This window comes from Scyliorhinus torazame, chromosome 5, assembly GCF_047496885.1.
Source record: "Scyliorhinus torazame isolate Kashiwa2021f chromosome 5, sScyTor2.1, whole genome shotgun sequence".
Classification (NCBI taxonomy): domain Eukaryota; kingdom Metazoa; phylum Chordata; class Chondrichthyes; order Carcharhiniformes; family Scyliorhinidae; genus Scyliorhinus; species Scyliorhinus torazame.
In genome coordinates, this window is record NC_092711.1 from 279,935,031 (window position 1) to 279,955,326 (window position 20,296).

At 45.8% G+C, this 20,296-nt stretch overlaps 1 protein-coding gene across 3 annotated transcripts in view; it reads left to right on the forward strand.

Annotated features, from left to right (window-relative positions):
* The window catches only part of tenm1 (teneurin transmembrane protein 1), a 1,545,585-nt gene that overhangs the window by 1,009,337 nt on the left and 515,952 nt on the right, over positions 1-20,296 (forward strand). For all 3 annotated transcript variants that reach the window (XM_072505612.1, XM_072505613.1, XM_072505614.1), the window contains exon 4: positions 18,279-18,522. In XM_072505612.1, coding sequence (XP_072361713.1) covers positions 18,279-18,522 — 244 coding nt within the window. The remainder of the gene's footprint in view (positions 1-18,278; positions 18,523-20,296) is intronic.

Here is a 20,296-nt window from a genome sequence, read left to right on the forward strand (position 1 = left end):
CCAGAGCAGCGATTATATCATGCTGTTAACATCATTCTGCATCACACTCTAGCCTTCCAGTGAACTCATTAACCAGGCAATCCCCTCCCTCCCAAAACCCATTAGAATGTGCTACTAATGTAAAATTTTCACAGTAACTTCATTGCAGTAAGCCTACTTGTGACACTAATAAAGATTATTATTATTATTACAAGTAATTTGAAAGTCCCACGATTTAGATTAAGTACTGAGACCAGGCTGGAAGTGCCCACTTAAGAAAATCAATTGGGCTGAAGGTGGGTTAGATCTTACCCGCCACATGTTCAATTGCTGAGAGGTCGGTGATGGGTGAGAGGGAAGAGGGAAGGCCGACCCAGTATGGTACCTCCTACTTGCAAACCCACTGGTGGTGGACCACGCTTATATTTATTGCATTTCCTTTATCAGCAAAATGAGTCACTTCCTCAAAGACCTCTTAAATTTGACAAATTAGACCACTTACCTTTTAAAAATACTGTACAAGCTGTCGTTGATTAACCCATGACATTCTAAATGCTCACTAACTTTGCCTCAAAATATGGATTTTAAGAATTTCCCCCAAACTGACGGAGTAGCTGCCAGGTCTGCAACTATGATTTCATTCTTTCCTCCCCTCTTAAACATCAGCTATCCTCCAGTCCCTTGACGACAAGCAGACAGATTGAAAAATTGCAGCTGTTATGGATATGGAGTTCATCGTCCATGTTACTATTTTAAAGGTAATTTTTAGTTCTGGCAAGATTAAAGTTTAACTGTTTAATCCAGAAAATTGGACACATGAAACTAAAGAAGCTTGAAATCCTTAACAAGTAACAGGTTAGGGGTTTGTTGGCATAAAATGTTAACAGCTAGAAATCTGAGATTCTAAAAGAAATGAAAAATGAAAATCGCTTATTGTCACAAGTAGGCTTCAAATGAAGTTACTGTGAAAAGCCCCTAGTCGCCACATTCCGGCGCCTGTTCGGGAAGGCTGTTACAGGAATTGAACCGTGCTGCTGACCTGCCTTGGTCTGCTTTCAAAGCCAGCGATTTAGCCCTGTGCTAAACAGCCTCTGGCAGGTGAGCTTACTGTCAATTCCTACACTGCTTAAAAGTCAGGAAGTGCTGTCCACGCCAATGTTTGTTTTGGGAGTTAGAGCTGGATTTGTTTGAAAGCATTCTGTGAACCCTGAAAGGCTATGTCATAATGAAGATGGGTGAAGTTCAAGATGGGTCTCTGGTTTTATTTTAGCTGTGTGCTTGCTGGGAGAGGGGATTACTGCAGTTTGGGCCTTGTGCTTCTCAGCTCACAGAGAAGCCCTGAGAGCTGTTCAATGTAGTTAAGGATTAAGATAACTTGTGGAGAGCTGAAAAAGTGGTGGAAAGTTGCAGGGTCCATGACAGGCTGCTGCTCAGCAAAGTCTTGGGAGACATTTAAAGCTCTGTGCAGCCAGGACACTGGAGTTCAAAGAAACACAAGGTGTTATATATGTGGGCTGTTGTTGTGTTGTTGCCTGGTCACTTGAAGAATTTAGTTATGTGATAGTCCATGATGTCATCAGCTACTTCATGGGCTTAGAGTCAGTCTAGACCAAGCATTTGTACAGTTAAGAACCACCGAATAAGCCTCTGTTGATTATTGCTTTGTGGGAGTCAGCAATGTGAGAGTGGCCAGATAATCTGATTTTCTTTGTGTGTGATGTTGATTGATGGGAAACATTTGCCAGGTCACAAGGGAAGGCTCTCCTGCTCTTCTATGCAATAGTACCATGGTATCTTTTGCATCAACCAGAGCAGGCAGATGGAGCCGGTCTCGATTTAAATTTCATTGGCTTAAAATGTGTTGCGGCATCCTTTGGTCAGGAAAAACATTATATCGTTGCAGGTCTTTCTTTTATTCTCAATCAACTTATCAATTCCCCATCGAGCAGGAGTACACCACTCGATAAAATTACATTGCTCATGTATTTGCTTTGTTTGGCCCCTTGTTAACCCCTCGATTTAACATCAGCATCCCTGACAGAATCACACTCCCTTGATACCACACTGGAGTGTTAGCCTTGACTTTAGTGCTTAAACTCTGGAGTGGGATTTGAGCACAAAACCTCGTGTTAAGTGTGCTACCAACTAAGCCATGGCTGATACACTGGAAGGAGGTCCTGCTAATCCTTCCCAGCAGATACAATGTACTTGTTACCTTTGAGGACAAGGAGGAAAACTGGGGAGACCATTGACACAATGCAGGCAAAGATAATGTGACTCAGAAGGCTGTCTAAGGGAAAGGGGGTAGAACAGAAGTAGCGTAGGGTATGGAATTCTCTAATTTGAGGGATAGGTAGCATCCTCTCCAGCCGCGAGCAAGAGTCCTGATGGATGCATTGCTGCTCCAGTGCCACAGTAAGGAAATATCTGAGGTGGCTGGAAGAAATTTGATTTGGAGGGGATAAATTCAGCTGAGGTTCCTGCTGGAATAAAGGACATAGGTAGGAATGAAGAAGCAATCCTGCTGACAGAGTATGTCAAATTTAGGACCTAAATTTAAAATAAAGCAGGACTTACAGGGTAATAATGTTTGGGTTATTGCCAAGCCATGTGCAAATGACTAGAGACAGACAGATCAGGTGAGTTACCATGTGACTGAAGGGCTGGTGGAGGAAATAAGTGTTCAGTTTCATGAGCCACTGGCACTAGCACTCGGAGAGGGAGCTGTGCTGATGAGATGGGCTCCACCTGTGTTGGAAGGAGACCAGTCTTCTCGTGGGAAGTGTAATTAGGAAGATCACAAACTAGTAAAATGGGGGGAAGGATCTCCAAGAATTAAAACAAGCTTAAATATAAATGAAAGCGGAAAAGAGAACATACAACAGACTAAACTAAGGGAGGCCAGGAAATAAATTAAGTTATTGAACAGGAATAGAAATGAGCGGGATTTTCCGCGGTGTGTCTTCTGGCAGCGGAGGCGGCCCGTCATTGGCAGCCAGTGGGATCTTCCGGTTCTGCTGATGTCTATGGCATTTTGGGTGGCTCGCTCGTCCCATCGCCAAGAAACCTGCCGCAGGGGGTCGCCTTCGGTGGGACTGGAAGAGCCTGATGGCGGGAAGAGCCAGAAAATCCCACCCCTGGAGAGGAACTACTATTGAAAATTAAGTAAACTCTACAGCAGTGCACACAATGTCCATAATAAAAGAGGGGAACTGGAAGTAAAAATATGTCACATGGAACAAAGTACAGTAGGGTTTGCTAAGACAAGAAAAATCAGGACTGGGAATTAAACATTGCAGGGTACAATATGTTATGAAAAGATAGAGGGGAAAAGGGGAGATGAAATAATTTTATTTATTAAACATAGTATATCCGTGGAAAACAGCGACCAGTAAGACAGTAATAGAATCTATGTTGATCGAGATAAGACAAAAATGGCCTGCAGCAGTTCAAGAAGGCAGCTCACCATTACCTTCTCTGGGGAAATTAGGGATGGTCAATGACTTCTGGCCTAGCCGGTGACGCCAGCATCGCATGAAAGAATAATAAAAAATAGGAAAGGATCAATCACACTAACAGGGCTAATTTGGTGAGGAAGTAAATCAAGCAAACGAGTAACAATCATAAAATAACAATTAGGGAAGATTTCAACTACTCAAATTAATTAGTCAAACGTACCATGTAAAAGGCAGTCAGGTTCCCACAATGTTGACGTAATCCTTTCTGACTCATAGGGCGCGATTCTCCGAAATGGAGACAGAGTTCGCGCCATCGTGAACGCCGCTCCAGCCTCCCTTCCCGGCGCCAAATGGGCGCTGTGCCAACCCGCACATGCGCAGTTGGGCTACGCCAACCCGCGAATGCGCGGGGGACTTCCTCAACGCGCCGGCCCTGAAGCAACATGGCGTGGGGGTTCAGGGACCGGCCGCGTAATAAAATAGGCCCGGCGCAGGACTCGGAGAATTCCGCCCCCTGAATTTTAGATGCAATACCTCATCCCACTTTCCATCTTTGTCATTGGCATTAACATGTACCATGCCCTCTGCCTTATCACCCTCCCCCTTCAGGATGCCCTGCAACCATTTAATAACATCCCAGACCCTGGTACCAGTGAGGTGACACACCATCCTGGAGTAACACTGATGGCCACAGTCGTGCCTATCTGTTCTCCTGACTATGGAGTACTCTATTACTATTGGTCATCTTCTCTTTCCTCCTCATGTGCAGACAGACTGTATGTGCTGCCAGAAGCTTTGCTCTGTGCGCACTCCTGGAGGAGCCAGCCTCATCAGCCTCCAAAATGAAATACCGATTTGCGAGCGAGATCCCAGGGGACACCTGAACCACCTACCTATTTCTCTTTGACCGCCTAAAGTTCACCCATTTCTTTCCTTCCTCAAGTCCTACTGATACTCAGTTCCATGAATGGAATGGAAGGAAAAGGGACAATTGGAATTCATTATCAATAAATGTTTTGAGGTATGTTATGGTTAAAAAAAATACATTAAAAATGTACTTTGAATGAGGGAATAATGGGTGATGTGGAAGAGCAGAGGGTTGTGGAGATTTACAGGACCTTAAGAACAACGCCTAAACCGAATGAGGTTAAATGAAAAGCTAATGGAACTGTGAATTATTTTTATCAGAATTGAAATATGATGCAGAATCTCTATGAAACCTTATTGGTATCACAGTTATCATACAATATGAAGGATATTGAGGTAGTTGAGATGGTAGTGCATATTAACAGAGATGTTGCCCAGCAAGTGGAAATACAAGTGTGAAAAAGATAGCACAAATTGGCCTTTTTTGTCTGAACAGTGAAGATTACAGCGTGATTTGATAGAAATGTTGAAGTTATGAAGTAATAACATAGGTTAGACAAAAACAGACCGTTTCCAGAGATTGAAAGGCCTAGAATGAAATGACACATATATATAAGATTGAATAAGAGATTTAGGACAGAGCAAAATAAATCTTTTGCACAGAAGTTATGGAATGCATTACCAGAATGAGTGAATGAAGGAGAAATCACGTCAACATTTAAGGAGCGGCCAAATAGGAATGGAATTAAACAGACATGAAACATGGATTTTGGACTACTGCTAGTGTGGAGAATAAACATCACATTGGCCTCTTTCCAAGCTATAGTTTCTATATAAATCAATGCATCCCTGTTCCAGATATAAAGCAGTCCCCAGCTTTTAACACTTAGATCATTAAATCTAGTCCCACTCACCCACCTTTTCCCCATAGTCCTGTTTTTCTTCTCCAGGTAATTATCCAATTCTTTTCTGAGGCCTCCACCACATCCTCAGGTTGGTTCATTCCGGATCCCAATAATTCACTGCATAAAAAAAACGTTACTTTTTTTACCCATCACTAGGGTGTTCTTTGTGGTGCATAATTTCAGGATGGTTGGCGTAGTGTTCACAAAGACCACAAAATCACTTGAACGTAAACAAAGCTATAAATTTATTGATACTACTAACTTGGATTCGACACGTACTCCTAAAGAATACATAGTTGATTAATAACATTTAAACTACACTCATCTACAGCTAATCTCATTCCTGATATGAACTATGATCTGCACTCACTTAAACTATCTGTACTTCTGACTCTCTCTAGCTAACTCCTGCACATACTCTCCCACAAGGCTTAGCATCACTGCCTTATATAATTGTAACTCCCTCTAGTGGCTACTCTCAACACTTCTTTAACCCTTGCAGCTCTTACAGTTATGATAATACCACAATCACCTTAAGCCAGTGACCTCTGGATCTCAGTCCTCACACCAACAACAAGTATTTCCCCCTCTCTACTCCACTCACAATTTGGAATCCCCTATCAAATCTCCTCTTGGTCTTCTCTCCCCCAAAGAGAACAGCCTCAGCCTCTCCAGTCTATCCACATAACTAAAGGTCCCCATCCTGGAATTATTCTCGTAAATCCTTTCAGCACCCTCTCTAATACTTTCACATCCTTCCTTAAAGTGTGGTGCCTAGAATTGGTCACAATATTCCAATTGAGGCCAAATCATTGTTTCATATGGGTTAATCATAACTTTACTGCATTGCACTCTATGCCCTTATTTATTAATCATAGGATCCCATATGCTTTATTAACCACTTTCTCAACCTAGCCTACCAGCTTCCGTGGTATGAGCACATAGATCCTCAGATCCCTCTGCTCCTACAGTAAGGTTGGGGAGGATTGAGGTATAAAACCCATTTACTTAAAATATCTATGTTCTGAATTCTTAATTTCAAACAAAGAAGTCCTCAGTTGTGCCTGACCTAACAATGTATGAATAACTAATGTTTAAGAATCAAGTAGACTTGATTAAGTAAGATTTTACAAATACTTAATGCAACAGCGCGAGGTATTACTGAGGAGGCTCCTTGTATAATGAAGAGATTTATTGGAAACAACAATGAGATTTAACTATATATAGGCCAGAGAAATATCACACAGGTCTTTACTCCTTGACTCCTGAATCCACACTGCTTGGGCCCCTGCTTCAAAGACCCAGTGCTCATGAACTCCCATGCGAAAGGCCCCAAGCGGGTCACGTGGCTCATGAAAGATTGCCCCTTAAAGAGGCCACGCTATCACATTTTTAAAAAATAGCTTATTACAAGTAGGCTTCAATGAAGTTACTGTGAAAAGCCCCTAGTCGCCACATTCCGGCCCTGTTCAGGGAGGCCGGTACGGGAATTGAACCCACGCTCATGGCTTTGTTCTGCATTACAAGCCAGCTGTTTAGCTCACTGTGCTAAAACATCCCTCCACCCTTAGAACTCCCAACACATATATACATATCAGGTTATTTACTGTTACCCAAGTACAATGAGGGCAGAAACATCAAAGAGGGTAATATAGTACAGTTCTTCACAAAGTCAACCGGTCAGCGGACTTCTTAGGCCTGTGGAATGCCTGTTCCCTGACTGGTTCCTCCACCATGAAAACGAAAATCGCTTATTGTCACAAGTAGGCTTCAAATGAAGTTACTGTGAAAAGCCCCTAGTCGCCACATTCCGGCGCCTGTTCGGGAGGCTGGTACGGGAATTGAACTGTGCTGCTGGCCTGCAGTGTGGCAGTGTCTTTGTCAATAGCAGGAGGTTATATTGAGGTCTCAACAGGTATTTTGGGGGCGTCCACCTCTCCAATCCCCTTAGGAGTAGTGGGAGGGGCCTCTTCTGAACTACCCAGTCCCCTTGCTTCAGGCTCCATAAAAGAGGCATCGGCAATGCCTGCCAGACCCATCTGTTCTGTCGTTGGGGCTACAGTCTCTCGACTCCTTCTATGGTCCACGTCCTTCAGCACTCGCTTCTCTTGTAATCCCAGCAGGTATGAGACAGGACCAGATTTTGCCACACTTTCCCCAGGTATTCATGATGGGACCAGATGCAAAGTTCCTAACAAAACCAGTGCCAAAACCTGTGGATACAGAACCGGGCTCCTTTGTCATCTGAAGACTCATCAAACCTGGCGGACGTCATCCTTGATTTTGAGGGACCACCGACGATGTTGATTATGCCTGTCTAATCAAAAGCTTATGCAAGTTAATTAAACACAACTTTCCCTCAACAAATCTATGCTGACTTTCCTTAATTAATCTACCTTTGTCCAAATAACTTAATTTTGTCCTGAATTATTATTTCTAAAAGACTGCCCACAATGGTGGTTAAAGTGACATGCCTGTAATTGCTGGACTTATCCTTATACCAGTTTTTGGACAATTGTACAACATTTACAATTCTCCAGTCCTTTTGCATCACCTTGTATCTAAGGAGGATTGGCTAACGCCTCAACAATTTCCACCCTTGCTTCCTTCAGTATCATTGGATGTATCATATCCAGTCCTGCTAACATATCAACTTCTCATCTATTTATATAATAGCTCCTCGCTATTACTTTTTAACCCATCCGTTAACTCAATAACCTTCTCTTTCACTATGATTTGTGAATCATCTTCTTCCTGGGTAAACAAAGTACTCATTAGTTTCTCAGCCGTGCCTTCTCCCTCTTCGGGTAGATCTCCTTTTGGTTCCCAAATGAACTCCACTCTTCTTTTTACCATCTTTTTATCATGTTTATGGCGACAGAAGACTTTTGGATGACCTTTTATGTTAGCTATCAGTTTCTTCTCACACTCCCTCTTTGCTTTTCTTATTTCTTTTTTCACTTCCCCTCTGATGTTTCTACATTCAGTGTGATTTTTAATTGACTTATCCGCCTGACATCTCTTATATGCAATCTTTTTTCTGTTTTATCTTACTCTCTATCACTGTTGTAATCGAGGGAGCTCTGGATTTATTTGCCCTATTTTTTCCCCTCATAGCAATTTAACTTGTGTTTACCAGAAAAAGGCAACCTATTGTTCCATTACACTCTTATCCCCCAATTATTGATTCCAATTTACCTGAGCCACATCTATTCTCAATCCAATAAAGTTGGGCTGCCCCAATTAATTATTTTTTCCTCTTGATTGCACATTGTCCTTTTTTGTGACCAACTTAAACCTTATGATACTATGATTACTGTCCCCTAAATTCTCCCCTACTGATACTTGGCCTACGTGACCCACCCCATTCCCTAGAACCAGTTTCAGCAATGAGTCCTTCCAGGTTGGACCAAAAGCATTTTAATTCAGAATATTATCTTGAATACACTTCATAAGCTCTTCCCCTTCTCTACTTTTTGCACTCTTCCTATCCGAGTCTATTTGAGGATAATCAAAGTCTCCCATTGTAACCACTTATAGCTACTGAATTATTTTTCAAGTACAATGGCTATTGTTCGGGTAATGAGGCAAGCAATTTTGCTTTTGAAGTCACAGAAACTCCGAGGTAAATGACCAATTAAAGTGTTTTAGTGCGCTGGTTAAGGGATGAATGTTTTGTCATGATGGGTAATACTTACAAATGTCACCAGAAGTAAGAGTGATAAAACTTTCTCCCGGTTTAAATGTAACGTTGAATGCTAGTTATACAATTCACACAATTCAAGTCAATAGCTTTCACTTATTACCCAATTGACTTTAACAATACAATAAAAATCCCAACTGGAATTGATTCGGATTAATTGACTTTCTCCCATTACTAATGCATCCAAAACTTAGTCCAGAATGATAAACCACTTCAAAGGCTTTTGATCTTACAGTGAACACAGGATGTTAATTGAAATAAAAGCAACCCTTATGTCCATTTGGTAACAACCTAGTAAAATAAAATAAAATGCCGAGAAATTACGATTAGCAATCTGATTGTTTCATGTATTTATATGGCTTATGCTGTGTAATTCTATTTGGTACTCTAATGCAGTCTTTAACATGCTTATTTTAATGGCTTAATGCCTCCTTATAAGCAAACAGAGAAATATCATAAAAATATGTTCAGCGAACATCGACCAATGTGGGTGTCTCGCCTCGCAAATCTCTGACAATTTGAGTCACACTCAAGAGTGTGACTCTGCCATACGCGCTTTGAAGTGGGAGGGCACAACAGTTACATCAATTGGGATTTTATTATGGTGCTGTGTACAAAGGTTAATGGACCAAGGATGTTTCGGTTTTGCATCTATTCATAGTGCTCTTTGTCTCTGGTTTGGTGCATGTATGGGTGTGTGGATTTCAACACCAGTTCCAATTTCACTTGGGACTGCATTGCAAATCACAAAGCACAAGGAAAGAATTTTGGCTGCATGCATCCGGTGACACATATTCTTGAAATATTCAATATCTTTAATGGAAACTACCATGCACTATCAGGTCACGAGTGAACTTGCTAAATGGAAATGTTTCATGCTATCAGCCTTTTTGATCATTTTTAAACGAGGCTCAAAAGTACCCACACCTGCACCACAGTCCCAGCAGAACGCTCCACATTCTCAATGTATCAATCTCCCAGAAGGGGAATTCAAAAAGCCTATGTAATTGGAAGGCCCGTGATACATAAAAGAAAAATAAATAACTTGCATTGATATAATGGGCTGGATTCTCCAATAATGGGGCTATGTCCCCAAGCCAGTGTAAAAACACTGGCGAATCACTCTGGACTTTTCTTAAGTCGAACGTGATTTCAGCGCGGAGGCTCAGAGAATCCAGCTCAATGTCTTTTACAAACTCAGGACATCCCAAAGAACTTTCCAGCCAATTAAGTGCTTTTGAAAAGGAAGCATGGTAGCCAATTTGCTCACAGCATAATTGCACAAACTGCAAGTAATAACGGTCAGATTATCTGTTTTGAGGTGTTGGCTGAGGGATAACTATTGGCCAGGACACCAGGAAAACTCCTCTGCTCTTTTTTGCACAGAGGCTTGGGGTCTTTTTCATTCACTGAGTAGACGGTCTCATCCAAAAAATACGGGGTAGATTTACATCTTCACTCTCTGGATTAAAACCCGGGGATCAGACCACCTGCCATTAATACAACGCAACCTATTTTCATCCCTTTGATTTGTTCTATTACATGACTGCACAGATAGTGTGGACAAACATCACCCACGTTATTTTAATACTTTTACCGCAATACTAATGAAAGTTCAATTATGTGTGAGCGTAGTTTATCTAAATAATTGCCAGTGCCTCAGTGATCAGAGGGAAGAGAGTACTGTTTGTGAAAGCATGGCCTCAAATTCAAAAGAGGGAAAGTACACAGGTGTAACTACTTTGCACAAAATAGTGAGGTGGTGGAGAGGGATTTTGTCAGCAGTTCAGGAAGCAACTGGAGAGATAATTAACAGGCAAAGCGACCAAGAGTTATAAAGCACTGAATACTGTATGGTATTATTTGAAGTTTGCAATCAGCTCATTTGACTGAAATGGTTTATTTTGCTGCACCTTTCCTTATCTTCTGCTTGATGCAGATTTGTACACTCATATTACCTTAATATTTAATATGAAACCTCCAAGCTGTCCTGCAAATATATTGATGGTAGAGTTGTCCTCCAAATGACAATTTCGAACTGTTTGTGAATTTTCCGTGACAGCACTGTGTCTTGTACTGAGAAATACCAATCACTGAATTCTTCTCGAAAGAGTGGTAGGGTGGCATCATCAGTGTCTAATCACATTATGATAGACAGTCGGGTGATGTACAATACAAAACAATTTTTACTTGTTGCTATTTTATTCTTCCACATTTCAGTCAGTGATATCTTTGAATTATTGAGAAGATATTTTAAAAAATGTTCGCATATGGCAACAACACCTTGGGCTCGATTCTCCCAAAATGGGATGTCCCCACGCTGGCGTAAAAACGCTGGCGTTTCACTCTTGAATTTCCTTTAAAAAGTCAAGAGTGGTTCTCCTACCTGCAGGCTGGCAAGGCCCAGAGTGCTTCTCTCAGCTCTGGCTGTTGGTACGGGCCCCCACACATCCAGCCGGGGTTCCGTGCATGCGCATGCCTGCGGCCTGCAGCGGCCACACGTGCGCCATGGCGGACGCGGACCGCGGAGGGGCATCAGAAATGTAGGTTCTCCCCCCCCCAGATGTCGCACGCCCATGGATCCGAGCCGGCCGATCACTGCCTCGGCCCCCCTGGTGCTCGATCCCACCGCCCCCACCAGGGCGGATGCGGACTGAGTCCGCAGCCGCCACCCGAAGTTCTCGACCGGCAATACATGGTTTGAATCACACCATCGGGAACTCAGCCAGTTTTGCCCGCCTAATCGCTGGAGGGGGGGGCCTTTGTCAATGGCCCCCCAGCCGCGCAGCGCAATCCGCGTGCGAGCGATTCTCCGGGGACCGGAGAATCGTGGGATGCCAGGCATGATTCCCACGTGAACATCGATTCTCCGCCCCCACGCCAGACACGTTTTCGGCACGGGGCTGCGGAGAAACCAGCCCCCAATGTCCATAACCAAGTTCAAATCGCAGGTTCACCGTTTACCTGGGTTTTGCTGGACCATCTGCAGAGAGGATTCCATCTCCCTACAATGCGAAGGAAGCCATTCAACCCATCCAGTCTGCACCGACCTTCCGAAAGACCACTCTACCTAGGCCCGTTCCCCCTTTCCTATCCCCGTCATGCCCGCACTTTGATCATGGCCTATCCACCTAACCTGCACATCCTGGGAATATGGGAGGAAATCAGAGTCTCCGGATGAAACCTACGCAAACACGGGGAGATTATGCAAACTCCACACAGACAGGCACACAAGGTCAGAATCGAACCCGGGTCCTTGGCGCTGTGAGGCAGAAGTGCTAACCACTCTGCATCCCATTTCTATTTGTCACATTCCATGGGACCTCTTGGAGTATCATTGGGAATATTTGTGATGAAAACCTCTCGCTGACTGAAAATAGTGGCATAGATCCGGTGGGAGCAAGAATGAGATTTTTTTTTTGAAATAAAGAAGTGCGTGATAAGGTAGCCATGCAGTTATGCTATTAGAGGAGAGTTCCAGTACCCTGGTAGAATATGCCAGAATTTACGTCCCTGAGTCAGGGGCACAGAGTCAGGAAATTACCCAAATCGGCAAAACTGAAGAAGAATTGTCCAGAACCACCAGAGCTTTGCTTGGGATGGCAGTGGGGGCTGGATGGGATGGGAGGTAAAGTTCAACTGGAGTCAGATCCGCTGGTCCCGTAAAAAATGCAGAGGCAGCCACAGGTTCTGTCAAGTGCCAAGCCCACATCCCTCACACCCTCGCACCCTTGGTCCCAATGACACATTTATTCCAAACCATGCCTCCTCATGCATGTTATCCGCCCCTCCACAGCCCATTATAAGCTCCAGGCTAACCTGTGCTCCTCTAGCTACCCATGTGATTCCTCATGCCCTCAATATCAACCTATCCCCATCTACGCACCAACATAGCTACTTATTGCACCTATATCATCTCTGTGCCAACTCATGCGAATCCATATCCTCCACTCACCTCCTTTTTCTCTTACATCCTCCATGCCAATTCACCCAGTATCCACAATGGGCAAGACCTCAGGAGCCACGATGAGATGAAAAAAAGGTTTAAGTGTCCATTACAGACTTCAGGATATTAAAAAAAAGATAAAAGCCCAATCTCTACATTTAAATCCATTCAAGTACTTCATCTATTATTAAAGCAAATATTTGTATTCATTACCCACATCAAAGACAGCTAACGGGGCTAGATTTTCATCTTAGTGACGGGCAGTAGAATTTGGAGGCTTCTCTACCTGTCATTCCTTCCATGGGAGAAAGTACCATCAAAGGCTCGATTTACGTTCGGGGGATGCATGCTAACTGGATTTGAGCCAGCCAAAAAGGATTAATTATTTCCATAGTAGTCCACCTAGTTGCCCTGAGACTTTCTCCAAGTTGCAATCAAATGAATAAAGTATAAAGAAATTCTCATGCTCACGCCTCACAGTTTCTGCAACTGATAATTTCAAAGGTCTGAATAATTGACACTTTTAGAAGGCTGTAGAAAAAGCATTTTTTATGAATAAATTACTTTTTAACAAGTTTTTTTCAAACATTCCATTTTTACTGTCAGGTTCAATGGTTCTGTACGGAATGTATACTGGGTGAATGAGCATGAAAGTGTGAAGTGGGTGGGGCATAGATTGGCATCAGGGCAGGGTAAGACCTCTGAACTTACCTTTTGGAGGTTCCATCAAATAGACTATGATCGATGGCACCTCAGAGGGGTTGTAAATGATGGGTCTTTGAAAAGCTGGTTCAACCCCACATAAACTATGGAGTCTAGGAGACGCCTTACCCACAGTGGAGCTAGCTAGGTCAAGGGTGCAGACTCTGGGATCACAACCTACACTCTTATCCCAAACTCGTGAAAACTGGGGGCACTGGGAAAGGGGTCGGGAATCGAGTCCCATGCACCATTTTAAATGTAGAATCTCCCGACTCCATGTTAAGTGGGTTTCTAAACTCACCTACCTCTGCGAGACTAGGTCCTGCCTGGATCGCGATATCTCTTTAGATCTCGCGAGGCATAATGAAGCCTCTCTCGGGATGTACCGGCCACATCCCGGCCTGATTATGGTGGGACGTGGCCGGTAAATCATGCCCTAGAACGTTTGCACTTTGGATTGAAAAGATGGTCTTGTATTATGTTTCTGATAGCTAAGTGTTGCATAACGGAATCAGAAAAGCTGATAACAATAGGAAAATACTGTCATAGCATTTTCCAGCACAGAAGGTGATCATTCAGCCTATGTGCCTCTTTACCCGCTCTCTGAAAGAGGTATTCACTCCATCTCACTCGCTTTCTTTTTCGCACAATGTTGCAATTATTTTCTTTTCAAGCGCGATTCCAATTCCGTTTTGCAAGTTTACTTTTGAATGTGTTTCCACCACTCTTTCGGCAATGCTTTCCAAATCATAACAATGTGCTATGCAAAGAAAAGCACTTTCTCTGTTCTAAGGAGAAGAATCTCTGCCTCTCTAGTCGCTCCACACAAATCAAGTCCCCCATGCCTGGTTTCATTCAAGTAAATTTCCTCAGCACCTTTTCCAAGGCCTTGCTTGTTAAAAGGGCCGTTCACAGAAAGCTGAAGACTTGTGTCACATCAGTGCATTTTAGTGTTGCATTTGTAGTTGGTATCATCTTGCTTGTGGTTTTAATTAACTGTGTGTCTTGCCCTAACTAATTTCTAAGTTTGTAGTTTATTCCTTGAAGGCTCTTTTATTGCTCTTTAGACCTCAAAGTTTTCTGTCATATCAAACCTTTTTGAAGTATCTTCTGGGAAATCTAACAGCCCATTATCTTTACATTTTTCTCTGTGCTGATTTCTTGGGAATGGGAGATTGCTTTCCTTGCTCATATTTAAATAATTAATGCTGACTTTCAACTAACAAACTACTTTGTGGGTTAATTGCAAGCTTGGAAATATACTTCTTCACATAACAGTTCACAGAAAGCTGGGCCGCGATGCTCTGGTCTGGCGCCAGAGTGCCAGCGCCGGTGCCAAAACGGGAGTACTTCACTCCAGCGCCGGTTCCGAGACCCTGGGCAGGATTCTCCGACCCCCCGCCAGGTCTGAGAATCGCCAGGAGGGCGGCGTGAATCCCGCCGGCCGCCGAATTCTCCAGCGCCAGAGATTCGGGGGCGGGAATCGCGCCGCGCCAGTCGGCGGGCCCTCCCCGGCGATTCTCTGGCCCGCTATGGGCCAAAGTCCCGCTGCTGTCATGCCAGTCCCGCCGGCGGGAATTAAACCACCTCTCTTACCGGCGGGACTGGCAGCGTGGGCAGGCTCTGGGGTCCTGGGGGGGGGGGGCGCAGGGCGATCTGACCCCGGGGGGTGCACCCACGGTGGCCTGACCCACGATCGGGGCCCACCTATCCACAGGTGGGCCTGTGCCGTGGGGGCATGCTTTTCCCTCTGCCATGGCCGACGCAGAAGTGACCCCCGCTGCGCATGCGCGGGGATGACGTCAGCAGCCGCTGACGCTCCCGCGCATGCGCGGACTTCTGCCGGCCGGCAGAGTCCGTTCGGCCCCGGCTGGCGTGGCACCAAAGGTCTTTCCCGCTGGCTGGCAGCGCGCCAACCACTCAAGGTGAGGGTTTGGCCCCTAAAGGTGCGGAGAAATCCTCACCTTTGGGGCGGCCCAACGCCAGAGTGGATTCCGCCAGTCCATCCCGCTGGGAACCCCCACCCCGCAGGGTAGTGGAAAATCCCGGTCCCTATTCTTGGGTCCTGGGGGGGCCAGCCCACGCCGCTCCAGCTGCCAATCCCGGCGTCGATCCGGCACCGCGGGGTCCGCGCATGCGCAGTTGGGTCGGCGCCAACTAGCGCAATGCACAGTGGCCTTCTTTCCCGTGCCAGCCCTGACACCAAATGGCGCAGGGATCCAGGAGCCGGCGCGGTGGAAAGGATGCCACCCTGACAGAGAGGCCTGCCCGCCGATCGGTGGGCGCCGATCGCGGACCAGGCCACTACAGAGGCCCTCCCCAGGGTTGGACCCCCCCACAAGCCGCCCCCGGACCCTTCAACCCCGAGGTCCTGCTGGCCCAGAGCATGTTAGAACGGCACCGGCGGGACTTGGACTTTTTCGGATGGCCGCTCGGCCCATTTGGGCCGGAAAATCGCGCCGCCTCCGGAGGATCGCCGCTACGGCCGTTTGCGCCGATTCTCCATGTGGCCCAGCGCCATGCGCCATGCCCTTTTTTTCACTGGCGGGAGAATGGCATCCCGGCGTCGGGATGGCGTAGCGCGATTCGCGCGGCCCCCCGCCGATTCTCCGGCCCGGCCACAAGAGAAGTGGAAGGGCTCTGAAACCAATAGGGAGGGGGGGAAATCATAGACCGATCCAGAGGGCAACGAAATGTACAAAGAGTTAGTCAAATGAAGAACAAAATAAACCTCGCTGTAAAATATAGTAAATTAGCGCGGGCAAGAAAAATGTAATGTACACATACAATAACTGTTTAAAAATATGAGAAAAGCTAATAAAAAGATTTTTTTTAAAAAGAATCATGTGGTAGCATTCCCCTTTAAGGGGGTGGTTCCCAGAGGGTCATGTGACCCGTAAGGCCAATCAGGTCAGAACATGTAAATCCTGGGGCTGAGCGTGGGTTTTACTTTTATTTCGGAGTTTGGAGTTGTGAAGTACAGTAGCCTTTCTCGTACTCTCTGTAAATATCTATTTGTCTTAATAAACCATTTATTCGTTAATCTATTTGGTGGTCACCGGTCCTTCAAGATACGGCAGATCGTCATTCTAAAACTATCATTGCTTTAGTTTATCATGTTTAGTTAAATAATCACATAACTATTAACACAGTTTAATCACTCTTCAGGGTCCATTGTATTCAGCTACAATGCTGTTTATAAGTCCCTTGCTACTGTGTCAGTGGTAAATTTTGTAAACTTATTAAATGTTTTTGTTTTGACAAATAAGGATGCCTTTCCCTCATTTTGATTTAATTTGAAAGTTTTCTTTGGTATTAATCAAGATAAGAGATCTTGGTTCTTGGGAATGGAAAGTACCAGCACTATCAACAACGCTCAAGTAGTGAGATATTGACAGAAAACCGAGATGCGGAGTAAAAAATTCTTGTGCTCTGCTTAACAATGTACCGGTGTGTCCACAATTCTATATTTGTGAGGCCTTGATGGCTCCATGGGAGGGTGAATTCAGGGGCACTGTGCTTAGCAGTGTGCAACCTCAAAGGTGTTCGAATGGGGTCATTCAGGATATGGTGTTCTTGTCCTAACTTTGACCCATGCACACATGCTCACATCCAATGAGACTCCATGTTAATGGTGCAGCCTTATGAATTTTACCTTGCAAACCATTTTCCCAATCGTTTTAATTCATGTCAAATTGTTGATCCTCAGTGATTTTGATTTCCTCATTTAAAATGTATTCACCAGTGCAGCAAAAAATTGGCCTTTAAAAACCTTCACCTGTTAAAGCAGCAAATGAGAAATAGAGCTGCCAATAGGACTGAGTTGCCACAGCCTTAAGGCTAATCAAGTAAGCCAATTAGTTTGAGGCGCCACACTCTGCCTTGTAGTATGAGGCATTCAGTAGTCTAATCACTGGAGGAGACCATTCCAATCAAGGCCAGGAAATGGATCAGTGTGGAGCGAACAGCTGGAGCATTGCCTCATCAGCGAACTGCAATGGTCCATTTGACCGGGTTTTCCACCCCCCTCCCCCCTGCACCTCCCCCCCCCCCATCCCTCCCCCATTACACCCCTCCCCATCCCCATCCCCCTCCCTTCCCTCCTCGCCCTCCCCCTCCTCCCTCTCCCTCTCCTATCCCCCCTCCCCCCTCTCTCCTCCCCTCTCTCTCCTCCCCCCTCCCTTCCGTGTTTTCCAGCGGCGGAGGCGGTTCACCATTGGCCACTGGCAGGATCGTCTGGTCCTGCCGAAGTCTAAGTGGTTTGTATGGTTTACCTGCCCTGTTGCCAGGGATCCTGCCATGGGGGGCAGGGGCAGGGGGTGGGGGGGTCGGTGGGTCGGTCCTCTTGGTGGGACTGGAAGGCCCTGCTAGTGGGAAGGGCCGGAAAGTTCCGCTTATCGGCTTTTGTTTTTCCTTTCCCCCTCCCAAGCCAGTGGCAAATTATCTTTCCTCTGCAGATTGGTGGCTTTGATTGCCTTATCCAGCACAGAACTAGAACCAGCATGTTATGCATAGCTTCACAGTAAAACTAAATGCTGAATTTACACAATTAGGAAGCAGAATTAAATTATCATTCATTCCCGTGGATCAGTGAATCATCACGCTCATGAGTATTTTGGTGCGTTTTTTGGCAATTTTAATAACATTTGTTCTGCGATAAACTGAAACAGGAATGCTGCCCAATTGTTCTCAATAAATTTACCTTTCTCTTTTTCCAGAACTACCTGCTGGTTCTCACAGCAAGTTCACGTTCAGACCCTTACCACCACCACCCCCACCGCCACATGGTTGCACTTGCAGAAGCCAGCAAACTCAATCATTGGACTCTCTGCAGAGAAATGCAATGACTGCGCGAAGCCAGCCCAGTCCAGCCTCCACAGAGCCACCTGCCAGTGCCCAGCAAGATTCAACACAACTACATAACAGCTGGGTACTTAACAGCAACATTCCATTGGAGACCAGGTACATTTAAACACTATCTATTGTTGAAGTAGTGGACCATAGTGTGCTGTAGCGGGGCATCTAGCCATGTGTTTTGGTTGTCAGACTTGTCCCATGTATGTTTAGGTTTCTTAATATTTTTGCATGGCAAACTGCTGAAAGTACAACCTGAGCAAAGAACTGCGAATCTCCTTAATCAATCAGATTGAAATTGTGAAATTAGCTGTGCAGAAACGGAAAGTGAAGTGTGATGCACGATCAATGACCACTAAAACGAGGTTATAGTCCAACTGAAGGCTTTAATAAGCTAGATGTTTCCTCCTGCAGCTCAGGTACAGAATGAGGGCTGCTGGGATGGCACGGGTTCTTATACCCCGCCTATCAGGGCAGAGCTATTATACACTCTAGCCAATAGCAAGCATACAGGTTCTACCAGTGGTACTTCAGCCTCTCAGGTACCGTAATACCTATAATACCACATTCACCCCCTGTTAAAAAAAGGTCCGGCGGGGGTGGTGGCCAGCAACTACAAAACATAACAACATGGTAGAATTAGTTATGGAGGTACCGTAATACCTCCGTACAGTGTTGAGTAACTATTTACAAGTCTGGTAGCTATGTACATTTGGTGTTTTATATTTACAGATCACAGTTAAAATGAAGCAATCAGTCAATCGGGGGCCCTGGTCATTCTCTGTGATCGTCGGAGCCTCGGTGGTGACTCCGGTGAAGGCTCAGGTGTCTGTGACTCCGGGAGCGTGGCTTCGATCTCCATGGCAGCTTCGTCACCCCTAGACGGCGCTGGTGGGGAAAACCGCTGACCTGGGGAGGGAGTGCCTGCAGGGGGCGTCGGTGAATGGGGGGGCCTAGGCAGGGGCGGCGGAAGGACCGATACTCCTGTAAGGTGCTGCGGTGGAGGGGAGGGTGGGACTGGTGGCTGGAATGTGCGTGGAGTTCCGGCGGGCGCCAGGTCCCGTAGGGACACCGTATCTTGTCGGCCGTCGGGGTATGCCACATAGGCATACTAGGGATTAGCATGGAGCAGATGGACCCTCTCGACCAACGGGTCCGACTTGTGCGCCCGCACGTGTTTTCGGAGCAGGATGGGTCCGGGTGCTGCCAGCCAGGTTGGGAGCGAGATCCTAGAGGAGGACTTCCTAGGGAAGACCAGGAGACGTTCGTGAGGTCTCTGATTAGTGGTTGTACAAAGTAGTGACCGGATGGAGTGGAGGGCATCCAGGAGGACTTCTTGCCAGCAGGAGACTGGGAGGTTCCTGGACCGTAGGGCCAGTAGGACGGTCTTCCAGACCGTTCCGTTCTCCCTCCCTACCTGTCCGTTACCCTGGGGGTTGTAACTGGTCGTCCTGCTCGAGGTGATGGCCTTGCTGAGCAGGAATTGACGCAGTTTGTCGCTCATAAAGGAGGACCCCCTATCGCTGTGTATGTAAGTGAGGAACGCAAACAGTGCAAAGATGCTATGGAGGGCCTTGATGACGGTGGAGGCGGTCATGTCGGGGCAGGGGATGATGAATGGGAGCCGGGAGTACTCGTCAATCACATTCAGGAAGTACGTGTTGCGGTCGGTGGAGGGACGGGAGCATTTGAAGTCCATGCTGAAGCGTTCAAAGGGACGGGAAGCCTTTATCTGGTGCGCTCTCTCTGGCCGGTAGAAGTGCGGTTTGCACTCCGCGCAGATTTGGCAGTCCCTGATGGCTGTCCTGACCTCCTCGATGGAGTAGGGCAGGTTGCGGGTCTTGACGAAATGGAAAAGGCGAGTGACCCCCGGGTGGCAGAG